General features: G+C 40.6%; 1 protein-coding gene across 8 annotated transcripts in view; it reads left to right on the top strand.

Moving 5' to 3' along the window:
• MYO5A (myosin VA) overlaps positions 1 to 12,947 on the top strand; it is a 96,707-nt gene that overhangs the window by 15,705 nt on the left and 68,055 nt on the right. For all 8 annotated transcript variants that reach the window (XM_056499856.1, XM_056499858.1, XM_056499860.1 and 5 more), the window contains exons 2-4: positions 4,513 to 4,623; positions 5,619 to 5,790; positions 10,626 to 10,770. In XM_056499856.1, coding sequence (XP_056355831.1) covers positions 4,513 to 4,623; positions 5,619 to 5,790; positions 10,626 to 10,770 — 428 coding nt within the window. The remainder of the gene's footprint in view (positions 1 to 4,512; positions 4,624 to 5,618; positions 5,791 to 10,625; positions 10,771 to 12,947) is intronic.

Consider the following 12,947-nt stretch of genomic DNA (forward strand, 5'->3'; position numbering starts at 1 on the left):
ACTCTTTCAGCTCTTAGCCAAAAAGCTGTGGAGCTGGGAAGATAGCTGTATCTCCTTTTTCTGGGTTTGTGATTGTGCAATGGAAGTAGAAAACTATTTGCCTGCTGACGAGACTGCTGAGCTGCTTGCATTGGTAATTCCGTTTTGTCAGCAATGTCAATTAGTGCTTCAAGAGGTTAATATCTGAGAGGAGAGGCTTTGTGAGTCATATGGTCTCATTTGATAGATAATTGTTATAGTCTGCTGATTTCTTCATGTGATCTAAGATGAAATCACGAGGTATGACAGAATACTGTGATTTTCTATTATATTTTCTTATTATGTAAAATTGTAGTAATCCAGCCAACCTTCTGACCCACCAGTAGGATGTGAAAACTTCTGTGTTTGTTATCTGCTTGAACTCTTTCAGAGTTGCTTTATAGATGTCTATAAACTATTGCCCAGGTTGTCCTTCCTTGAACAAAGCACAGCACTCCACACTTCCAGGGGATTTTGGAGATGGTGGCTTTTTTAACTGATGAGGCTGGAAGAGAGTCTAGGCAGGAAACTGAGTTCTGAAATAGTCCTGTCATTATGTATTTAATTATTTATTTTTCTTCTGAATTCCAAGACATCTCCTTGGTATCCCTTCTGTTTTCATTCTGGCTTTCACACTAGTCTGGGTTAAGCAGGGTCCTGTGGATGCTGGGCTGGAGGAATCCTTTGCTGTAGGGTGGGAGGATGTGCTGAGTGTCCTCCCCATGCCTCTCCCAGTCCTACACCTCCAGTGAGGAGAGGAAGTCATCATGCTGAGCCAGAATCCAGGAAGGACAGCAAAGCTCATTTATTTGAGCCAAATCAGTGCTGAAATATAAAGTGCAAGTGACACTAGTGGTGAGCTTGGGCTGACATGGAAGGTAGCAATATTTATCTAAAATTCTATTTCATGGCCTTTCCAAGTCATACTTGTATCTCCCTGATCAGAAGTTTTATTTTGGTGGTTGAAAATTTGCCTTGAACTACAACAAAGTGTAATGTATTAATGGATCATAATTAGGATGATTAAATTAAGGTTCATTTGATTCTTGCTGTAATTTATATTGTCATTTCAGTGCTAGAATTTTAGACAGCATAGTCATTTTTAAACTGGAATTTCCTTCCCTTTTTAGAAGGCTGATTTGTAAATCAGTGGCTCTAGAAGTTTATCTTATTTTAGCCTTATTCTAGTGCTGTCATAAACTCTATTTGATGTAGTGGTAAATAAAGAGGGATGAATAGCAGATACCAGAGTATGGTACTTCCCAAGAGAGGCCCTTGGTCCTGTTTCCACCAGTGTTGGTACTTTGTTTTCCTCTATAGGGTTGGATCCCAGTAAGGGCTAGGCAGCAATGGAATTTTAGTCTCAACTGATTATATAAAAGATAGCATGAAAATCTGATTTTGCAAACCATTCTGGTAAGTTAATGAGGTGAGAATGTTGTGAAATGATTCAGTATTTATAATTAGGAACATCTCTCTCTTTCCTCCTACCCATTCCTTTTACCAGGTGTTTTCTTTGGCAGGGATTTAAGGCTAGGCACTAGTGCTGGGGATGAAAAGCTGCAGCCTAGCACTCATAGGATGGTTTTAATGTCTGTAGGGTTATGTCATGGGAGCTTCTGCTGTCTGTAGTAGCTCAGTTTCTATGGTGATCTGTTTTCTTCTTTCTCTTTCTCTTCTCTAGGCTGTAGAAAATGTGCAGTTTTAGCTGGATAAATTAAAGATGCCTATTTCATGCTGCCACAGATCACATAGAAACTGCTACACAGCATTTGCTGCTTCAGGTTATCAGCATTTGTCTGTCAGGCTGCTGCCTTTCTTAGGTCAGGAAACTTTTCTTTATATAGCCTAAAGAAACCCTGATCCCTTTTGCTAGACAACATTTAAATGCTTTCCTCTTTCACATTTTCTTTGCTTTCTGGTAATTCCTTGGGAGGAATATCCTATCATAAATATTGGGGATGCAGAATTTCTGCTGCATCTTGGGGATGGAACCTGGTCAAAGTGTGATGTGCATTCAGTCTTCAGCTGTGTCTGGTACTGGAGCATCTTTTGTTAAACCGAAAAAACTTCCCTGACTTCTGGCAGGGTTTTGTTTTTTAGCTTTTTGTTTTGGTGGTTTTTGTTTTTTTAAATAAAAGAATTCTGGGAACAGGTGTATTGTGCTATATTTGGATATATCGATCTTATGAATTATTGATTTTAGGATTTGAAATGATGATGTGAAATAACTGTTATATGAAATAATGAGTTTATGATTTATGAAGTTTTAATCTTTTGTTTCATACCAAGTGGGAAAGAAAGAAAACATTATTCCTTAGCATGCTACTTGACTTTAATATGGCACCTCTACTGTCAAGTCCTGTTTAATTATTTTGGACACTGTAGTTTCTGTGGGTTTGTGTTTGCATTGCACATACACTTCTTAGCACAGACCTTCATTTCAGCTCAAGCAAAGTTTCTTGCCTTGTGAACTGGGGAGACAGAAGGGCTGAATACAAGTTACCCAAGTGCCCAAACCAAGCCTTCTCCAACCTCTTTCCTCTGTTGTTACATACTCTGTGATTGGCAGGAGCACATACTGAAGAATTGTTTTGGGCATCTTTTGTTTTTCAAATAATTTATCTCTTGGAGAGTAAGGGAAAAAATGATATAATAATAAAGTAATGCAGCACTTTTGCACTGAAAGCACTAGCAAATGCATATGGAACTAAGAAAACTTGGAGAAAAAAATAACCTACACAGCAGGAATTGACTACAAAGAGCAAAGCTTCTTGTCTTTGTATAAAGTAGGTTCTTACTGGCAGTAACACCCAGTGATGATGGAGAATGGCCAGGTGTGGCAGCATGACATCCTGTGTAGTGGGAATGATGAAAGTGAGTTTTATTTATTTATTTCATTATTCTTCTCCCTTCCCCTTGCAGAGAGAATGGTTTATGTGTGTGGCATGAGCTTTTCAGGAGCTCTTGGGATGCAGGCAGTGTTTAAAGGCTCCTGTGTGTTAAGGGTAAAAGCCATTGATTTAGGCTGTGGAAATGACTCGTGTGCAGTGTTCTTAGGGATCATCACAGGCATGGGAAGCAAATTGCTTCCTGAAGTTCAGAATTGCTGCAGGCACTTCTGAGCTTCCCTGGCAGCCTCCAGCTGGACATGGGCACATCTCCTGGGCCAGGGGCTGCTCCCCAAACTGCTGCTCAGCACATTTTATCATGGCCTTTCTTGCAACAAGAAAGCAATGTGAAGTTTTTCATGAAGTCTTTCATAAAATCCCTATCAGAAACAAGCAGTTTCTACTTTTCTGTAGTAGGAAAACTGGGTCAATAAAGGGGAGAAAACCTCTTCAGTGTTGTTTGAGGCAGAGGAAGCCATACAAAAACAAGTTGTGTAAGATGAGGTGATGAAGCTGTATGACCAAATACAGTTTTCTCTGCCATCAAATGCCATGCTTTGACAAGTACATGATAGTTATTTTGAAATAAGTTAGTGGATTGGAGATGTTTTGCAATGAGGTGCATGAGTGCACCTGCAGAGCCAAGAAGCTGCTTTGTTTGCCAAGGTGGTGGGTGTGGTGAGATCTCAGTGCTCTCTAGGCATTGCAAGAGCCTTGGTTCAGGAAATTTAACATATTAAAAATGTCACAGCCTTTTCCTTGTTGTACTCAGGAGCTGTTTTCATATGTGTGTGTTTGCATGTACATGTGACTGTATAAGTAACCAGCTGCTTTCCATACATCTTTAATTGATTCTTGAGTATGAGGCAACCACTGTATCTTCACTCACTGAAAAATAGGAATATTCTTGCTGTTTTTTGAAAATAGATCATATGTTTGCACTGGGTCACTTTTATGAATAAAGTTTGTGGGAAAATGATCATTAATGGGAATCTGGGTTTTTTCTTGTATCTGGAGGCCTTTTCAACCAAATCTTTTCAGGTTTTTTTCTTTTGGCATTCTGGATATAATCAATTTTAAACTAGCTCTGTTTGTAACTACAAAGGAAAAAGCTTTTGATCAGGCAGCTTTACCTAAATTAACATAGGTAGGCTGAAGTATTCTCTTTGGGGAAAAAGAAGACAAAAATGACTCTATAATATTATACTAGAAATGCAGTTAGAACCTATTCATAAGAGTTACTCCACATAATTTTTTTGGATAGCCAAATTTTTGATCTTTCTGAAAATGCTGATTTTTAATTTTTTTTTTTTTTACTTTGTAGATTTTCAGCATTGAATGTGTATCTTGGAATACTTTCTGCATGGAAAATGCCTTTTTCTCTCTGCATAGGCAATAAAATTATGCTTGTGTAGCCATTTATCAATAGAACAAGTTATTCACCTCAGATGTACTAATTAGCTTGCCTCTTGCTTAAGGGTTTGGCTGTTAAACATGTATTTAACAAAAAAAAAAAAAGTAATTTTAGTGTCATTTATTTTGGTGGTATGACTATAGTGCAAGCAAAGCCCACTGATCTTTTGTTCTTGTTCTTTTACTGCAGTATGCCAGGGTTTGGATCCCTGATCCAGAGGAAGTATGGAAGTCAGCAGAGCTCCTCAAAGATTATAAACCTGGAGATAAAGTCCTCCAGCTTCGACTTGAAGAGGGCAAGGTAAGTCTGTGCATTGTTTGTAAGCTTTTTGTTCTCAACCAGAGTCTGATGTGTCTATTGCAGGAAGCTCTACTGTGTATATCTGTGTTTAGGTATGTGCAGTTGGTTTTGTCCATTCTCTGCAGCATTTTTTTGGTGTGATAAATTTTACTGCTTAGTTGCAAAAATCAATTTTGCCTTGTTTTTAAAATAAATTAAAAACCAGTTATTTTTATCCACACCTGTTATACTCAGTTGCATCATCTTGTTCTGCTTATGCCATTAAATGTATAGTTCTGGTTTGCTATTCCAGGGAGACAGGGTTGCTAGGAGAACAGTGTTGCAGAGAAAAAACTGTGACTTTTAAGTTGAGCATAACCAGCAGAAAATTAATAAAAGTGAAAAGGGTAAGGATTAAGGGCATTACAAAGAGTATGCTGTGTACTGTGTTGAGAAATGATGACATGTCTTTGAAAAGCTCACATCCTTCTAGTTGTTTTTTTTCATGGAAAGAGCAGATAAAGTGATTTTAGATCTAGGGACAGATGCAATTAAAACATCTATATTAGAGTTGAATTTATGCCTGAGAAAAGTTCTGAGTAGCATTTTTTTTTTCAGTGTTTGTGTTCTTCACAGTGTTCTGCCACCATTCCCATGTTGTGTTACTGTGTATGAAGCTGGCTGTAGATTGGTGGGAATCTGCTTCCCCTGCCTGTTCCACTCAACAGGAAAACAATAGGGAAAAGCTGGATTTATGTTATAGCATATCTTGCTTTATCTAATAAAAAATATGGCAGCACAAGCATGGTGTTTGCTTAGTAATAGTTTAAAAAGATGATCTCTCTAAATTTGGGGAAATTTTAAATGACATTTTTGGAGAAAGAACTGCTAACTCAAATCCCCAGAGAACTGAAATCTTGCATTGTATTTTTGGGCATGTTTTGCTGCGAGGAGCAGCTGGAGCTGCTGAGTGAGCAGAGCTGAGCAGCAGTTCAGAGTGTGCCCTGTGGTTTCAGGAGCTGGAGTACTGCCTGGACCCGAAGACGAAGGAGCTGCCGCCGCTGCGGAACCCCGACATCCTGGTGGGGGAGAACGACCTGACAGCCCTCAGCTACCTGCACGAGCCTGCCGTGCTGCACAACCTCAGAGTGCGCTTCATCGACTCCAAGCTCATCTACACCTACTGTGGCAAGTACTGCCTTCCCTAGCACAGCCTGTGCACACAGTGCCCTGGGCAGGAAGAGGAAAGTTGGCGTTCATATGTCTGCCTTTAACTTAAAATCATACAGCAGTAGGGCACGCTGGACTAGTCCTGGGGAAATCCTATGTTTGGGGTCATTAATAGACTTGAGAATATTAAGGTTCAGAAAAAATTGAATTTACTGTGTGATCCTCTAGCTCCCCAATGGGCTGTTTTTATAAAACGTGTATTCAGCAATTTTTGCAGGGATTCCTGTCTGGCTGGTGTTCTCCTTAGGCTTGCTCAGGTTGGTGTGGGTGGGAAGAGGCTCACACACTGCAGTGGATTTGTTGCCCACCTATAATTGCCTATTTCTGCACTGAGCTTCTCCATTTCTTTTGGAAGACATCAGTTTATTTTCTTTTTCATGTTTTCTAATCAGGGCAACTACGGAAGTGAATTTGTAACAGTTCATAAGCTGGTGCTTGTCTTATCACAGTTACAATTGATCTTGGTTTTAAAAATAACATTTGGTTACCCAAACTTGTAATTGCCTGTGGTATTTTCAGATGGCCAGAACTGAGGAAAGTTACGTAGATAATCACATAAGTGCAAAATCGCAATTGAATGTTCTGTTTTAAAAATAAACATTGTGAGGTAGTTTAGGCTTGATATTTAGATGTGATGCTTCTGGGCTTTTTGTCTATGTGTGCAAATGTTTCTTTTAAATCTCAGTGTATAGTCAAAATACACTGCTAGCTTTTAATACAACTTTTGACTAAGACAAGCTGCACGTTAAACATGTTGTGATGGACAGACAGAGGCATTAGCATCCTGCCACAGTTTGCTCACTCTGGCTGCTCCTAATCTGCAGATGCTCAGCAGAGCACATCTGTTCCCAGTCCTGCTCTCAGCACTGGCCAGAGCACAGGGGACTGGATCAGACTTTGCCACCCCCTGCTTGCAGCCAGACTTCACTCCCATAGCAGTGGGTGATGATTCACACCACATCTCATCCAGTCATGCAGTTGGAGCACAGAATAATTTAGGTTGGAAGAGACCTCTGGAAGTCTTCAGTGAAGTTTCCTACTTAAAACAAGTCTGACTAGATCAGGTTGCTCAGGGCTTGGACCAGTTCAGGTATCTGGGTATTTGAGTATCTCCAGTGCCTCTCTGGGCAGCCTCTGCTGAGGGTGCATGGTGTGGTCCCAGCTCTGGAAAACCACTTCAATTCCCCAGTAGAGACATGATGTGTGTTTCTTTCCCAACTCACCCCATGGCAAAGCTCTTGTGTGAAAGGGTTTTTGTGCAACTGGAGCCTCATGGCCTGAGCTTGTAAGGTGTTTCCAGTCTCAGTTTTGTGGTCTCCTAACACCACCATACCCCTCCCACAAGCCTGTTGGGCTTGTAGCCCAGCTGCTTGCAGACAGGCTCTGTGTGAGCAGCATTTAAGGGGCTTTCAAAGGGAATCTGTTGTCTGCTGATTGTGTTTGGGAAAACATGAAAAAGGCACGTTTCAAGTATTCCCCAGTTCAGCTGTAGGTGTGGTTTGGGCTGGTTTTATCATTTCTCATGGGTTGGGAGCCTTGAGCTCTCCCTGGCTGGCTGTGCCAAAGGGCCTGGGATGGCAGAGCAGGGTTTGCTTCCAAAGAAGACCCAAGTGATTCTTGGAGCTGCTCGTATGTTTGGCAGAAATGTGTGGAGCCAGCAGTGTGGGAGCTCCTGGTGCTCAGAGAGAAGGAGGTGTTGGAGGTTCAGCACTGCTGAGGAATGTGGTGTGCAGTGATTTATTCACTTGGGGTGTAGGCAGGTGTATGTTGTGTTACAGGCTGAGCAAAATCGAGTTGGCATGTCAGCCTCTGAAAACCTGATCCTTTGGCCACAGACATCCACCTTTCAGACTTCAGCAGCTCCCATCCTGCTGCAGGTTATTTCCCTTCTGCAGAGATTACTGCCTTGGAGCTCAGCCTCTGGGGGCTGCATTTGCCTCCTTAATGTGACTCTCACATCAGCCAGGTGAGTTTAAATAGCCTGGGAAGTGGTTTGAGTTAACCCAGTTTATACAGCCCAAAGGAGACTAAAACCACTTCAGTCCAGCAAGAGAATCATGGCAACATTCTCAACAGTAGGACTAGAGCAGGAGTGCATGGATGGATAGTTGTCCAGGGCCCTAAAAATTAATTCAACCATGCTGTCTTAGTGTAAAATGCATATTAAATTCTTTAAAATTTCACTTTGATGTAATTCAGACTTTTAAACAGAAAAACCTCCTGTTTTCTTATTTCAAGTCAGCCTTTCACCAGCAATTCAGAGGTGGTTTATAACTTTGCTTGACTGTTGGAAACATGAAATGAGGAATTAATGAAGGAAGTTGAAAAGTTACAAAAGAACATTTGAATGCTTACATGGAAAAACTGCTATGGTAGTGAGGAAAACTCAGTGAATCTTGCTGGTTAGTTCAGATTTGTAAAAAGTACTGCCTGCTGTGCAGGAGAGCAAACTTTAATTTAGATTAATAGATTACTTGCATTTATGTCCAATTTGGCCACAGATGGGTGAGTATGTTAAAATAAAAGAATTAGATAAGCTTACTTTGGGCGTATATAAAGAAGAATGGCACAAAGAGTAGCCAGAGTTCAACTTAGTGTAATTGTAAGAACAAAACCACACATAAATCTGATTTAGGAAAGGCCATATTTCTTAAAATAGCAATATGATTGAGCAGAGATAGACAAGTTATATGTAAATTAATCTGGATTATAGCCCTGTGAGGCAGACTGGTTTCAAAGTTCTACAGAAAGCAAATAATTCCTAACTCACTTGTTTTGCTTATTTCCAGATGGTAATTACTTGTAGATTTTACAGATTGCTGCTGAAGTTAAGTGGTTTAATATGCTGGAGACTTGTCACGGGGCTGCTTGTTCCCAATTCAAGGGTTTATTTTTGCCAGCATAACCAAAAGCAGGAGGGAATTGTCGGAAGTCTCACACAGATTTTTGTAATGTCTCTTTGATGAGATTGCAAGCCTGAGAGGCTCAGCTTGGTGGTGCACTGGATTTCACTTTTTGCTGCATTTTCTAAGGGCAGATGTTAAAAATTGACACGCAGAATATTCCTTGAGTCTTGTCATTCTGAGGTGGCTTCCTGTCCCTAACCCCCACTCTGATTTTTTGGTTCATAATTGCAGCATTAGAACTTGGCATAAATGTTTATAGAGCTTTTCCACTGGAGCTCCTGAGTCATTTCAGTGAAGTCATGGCTGATGGAAAAACACCACTGCTCCTCACAGGGGCGTGTCGAGACATAAAACTCACCCTGTGTTTGAGGAAATAGATCAAGGTCTCTCACATCTCTCCCTAAAACATATTCTCTTGTTTAATGTTTTTGCTATGGGTTGTGCTTGATCTATAGATGCATGAAAGGGTTTAAAAATTGGTTGGTGCTCCCAGCAGCAGTGCCAGACTGTAGATGCTTTCATTTCCCTTTTCCATGGAAAATTTCTTAGATAGTCATCACAGCACTGCAGTCTGCACAGAGCAGAGAGCTGGGATCAGCACTGGGGAAGTCTGTGTGTGTAAGAGTGAAATTCTGAGTAAATTTAGAAGCAAGTTGGGTGCTATGGAAACGCTTCTGGGGCAGGTTCTTCAGGGATGGATTATCCAAGCGTGCTTGGTGTAGTCACTGTGCAGCCATCTGCAACTGCACTGGCACACTTAGGCACCAAAATACATATATATAAGAAATTCTGTTTTTAAAATGTCCACAGTTAAAATTAGAGGGGTTCTTTGTCCCCCTTATCACCTTGTCAAGGGGGCACACTGGTCAGTGTTTCCACCCCTGCACAGAGCAAACAAACTTTCCCTACCTCTTGGAAATGCTGCAGGAGAGAAAGTTATAGGGAATCTTTGTCAGATTATCCCTGTGGGTAGAGCAATCCTCATTTCTCATGAAAAAGAGAATTGTCCCAAAAATATTTGAGGTCTCATTGCTTGTGGGAAGGAAGTTTGTAAAGAGTAAGACTTAAGTTTTCCTGTGCAGGGAAAGTAAAAGAATGGCATGAATTTAGATGTACTCTAGTGATGAGTGGTATTAAAAAAAACAGATATGTGTTTAATTAGTATGGAAAAACTAGAAAATGGGAGGTATAGGCACATGCTCAGATGTATCAGGTGAGGGTGTTCTGGTGCCTTCTAGAGCTGTAATTGCTTGATTTCCTGACATGACTGGGTGCTGCTCTGTGTCAGTCCTATGAAATATGTCTGCTCTTTGCTTTTTTGATACCTTTGACCAGGAGGTTGTACTGCCTGGTTGGCAGAGATGCCCCAGAATCCAAATTACAGAGTGTCTAGACATTGTTGCTTATTACAAAAATGGAAGATGTTATTCTTTCACAACAACTGAAGGGTTAACAGACTGTACATACCCAAACTGGCAGTGAGACCACCCAGTAGTTAAACTTCACAAATTACAGTGTCACTGGTAATTCAGAGCAAAACACAGGGAAGTACAATGCACATTCATTGGTTTACTGCACTGAACAGGCAGTATTTCAAGTCTGCACATTCTGAATCTCTTTGGATTGTGCATGCTAGCTTTAGAAAAGGCAGATAGAAAGAAAAGGTAAAAAATTGTCTCTAATGTGTTTACCAGAGAAGATTAGAAGTAATCTTGTGGCACTTTGTGTGTGCAGAACTATATTCAGAATAAATATCTGTTAAAGTCAGTAATATCCTTATTCTTTATCATTTTTAAAAATACTGGAGCAATAGTTCCAAAACCATTTTTGTTTGGGTTTATTTTGAAACAACCATTAATAATTCCTTTTGTTTAATTTTCTTTGTAGGTATAGTTTTAGTGGCCATAAATCCTTATGAACAGCTGCCTATTTATGGGGAAGATATCATCAATGCCTACAGTGGCCAAAATATGGGGGACATGGATCCACATATCTTTGCAGTGGCTGAAGAAGCATACAAGCAGATGGCCAGGTTTGTAAACCAGAATATTGAAGTCACTGTTTGTCTGAATGGAATAAAATAAGATTTCTGGTTGATGCTCTTCTCTTTAATTTATAGCTTGTGAAATATTTTGCAATATTTGTCTTTTATCCAGTATTTTAGTAACATTTCACAAGAGGAAAAGTTGCCTAAGTTAGTGAACAGTAAAGCTTTATAAATGCTGTGGAGATCATGGCCACTGACACTTAGCAGGAATTACCACAGATCTTGTCAGTGTTTAGGTCTAAAATTAGCCCTGTGCTTTATGTGATTATGTTTTTAAAATTTGATTAGCAAAATAAGGAGATACTTTTTAATCGTTGATGGATTATTAAAGAGAAAAGGGCCAGGTTCTCAGCTATTTTGTGTTTGTATGTGACACTGGCAAGAGAAAAGAAATCACTGGTATTATGAGTGCTATTATAGGCTCCTGGTCATGTCAGTAATGTCCCAGCTACATAATCTGCCTGTGGCTGCTGTTGCCTGGAATTAAGAGGGAGCAGAGGGATGATTGCAAAGAGCCCCTAAAACTGAGTCTCTAAGGACACTGCAACAGCTGGGCAGGAAATCCTCATTTTGTTAGATATTGCATGAAAATTAACTTGTCACCCAAGGGCAGTGGCTATCAGAAACTTCTTCCCCTTAGCCCCAAGAGCCTGCAGTTAGGGGAACTTTTGAAATATTTCATTTCTAGGATAAAGGTCTTTTTGGCTGTGTGTTTTTTTGTTAACCTGATGCTCCCTGGTATCCTCACTGGTTAGCTTCCAGTGAATGAAATTCATGATCACATTAATCAAGTAAAACACTGAAAGAGCTCTGGATTATTTGTGATGGCCCTTAAGCTTTACTGCAAGTGAGAGAGGCAAGGGGAGAATGGATTGAAAATTACCAAATCTTCATACTTGAAATCAGCTATCTGTTAATTTAAGAATCTTTATGACAGCTGGAATGGATAAAATGTTTGTCACCTGCACATCTGAATACAGTGATCCACAATACCCAGCTAATAGATAATTTCAAAATAAAACAGTTCAGTGCAGCATTTCATGACTTAGGGTAATTGCAAAAGAGCCAGAGTTTCAAAAATACCCTTGTCTTGCTTTAACTTCAGCCAGCAACTCAGTACCACACAATAACTTGCTTATTCCCTCCCTCCTGCACTGGGATGGGGAAGAGAAACTCATTGGTTGAGATAAGAACAGGTTAATAATTGAAATAAAATAAAATAATATAAAATAATAACAACAACAGTACTAGCAATGAAAAGGAAAGAGAGAAAGAGGAGTAAAACCCAAGAAAAAGAAGTGATGCACATTAAAATTGCTCACCAGCTGCTGACTGATGCCCAGCATTCCCCAAGCAGCCATCAGCTGCTCACAGCCAACTCCCCCAGTTTATATACTGGGCATGACGTTCCTGGGGGTGGAAAATCCCCTGGCCAGCTGGGGTCAGCTGTCCTGGCTGTGCTCCCTCAGCTCCTTCTGCACCTGCTCACTGCCAGAGCAGGAGAATCTGACCAGTCCCTGACTGCAGGTGAGCCCTGCTCAGCTCCAGCCAAGGTGTCACTGTGGTGTCAACATTATTCTCATAACTCCAAAATGCAGCACTGCACCAGCTGCTAGTGAGAAAATTGCCTCTATTTGAGCTGAAACCAGGACAGCTCTACACCCACACTGTTGAATGGCAGAGATATTTGCCTTACTTCCTTTCTGCTTGGAAAATAGACTCATAATCTGGTGTGGAAATACAAAGGCAAAGCTGTGTGTTGTGATAGTCACATCTTCTTCATGTCTCTTTCATCACTGCTGTTTTAAACAGACTTGGTTCTCAAGTCTCTCTAAAACCTATACAAAATAAAAATTTATTAACTTTATTTTATGTCTGAGGCTTGGTACAGTGGTCTGAAATTAGTCAGTGATGGCTGCCATCCAAATTCACAGAATTTTTGTTCTTAATATTAACCAGTGGAAGGAAGAGGTTTGGGAGAGATCTCTCTCTGCTGGCTGACTCCAGTCCCTGTCTGAAGTGGGCTTACCTCTTCCTGGGATGGCCAATGGCTGCATCCCTGTGTTCTGTGCAGATGTCTGTCTGCCACCACTGGCATTCTCTGCTGTCAGGCAGGCTTCAGGGCTGAGATTTTGGCTCGAGTTTCCTCTGTGGCTTTTCTT

Source organism: Oenanthe melanoleuca, chromosome 10 (assembly GCF_029582105.1).
Source record: "Oenanthe melanoleuca isolate GR-GAL-2019-014 chromosome 10, OMel1.0, whole genome shotgun sequence".
In the NCBI taxonomy this organism is placed as follows: domain Eukaryota; kingdom Metazoa; phylum Chordata; class Aves; order Passeriformes; family Muscicapidae; genus Oenanthe; species Oenanthe melanoleuca.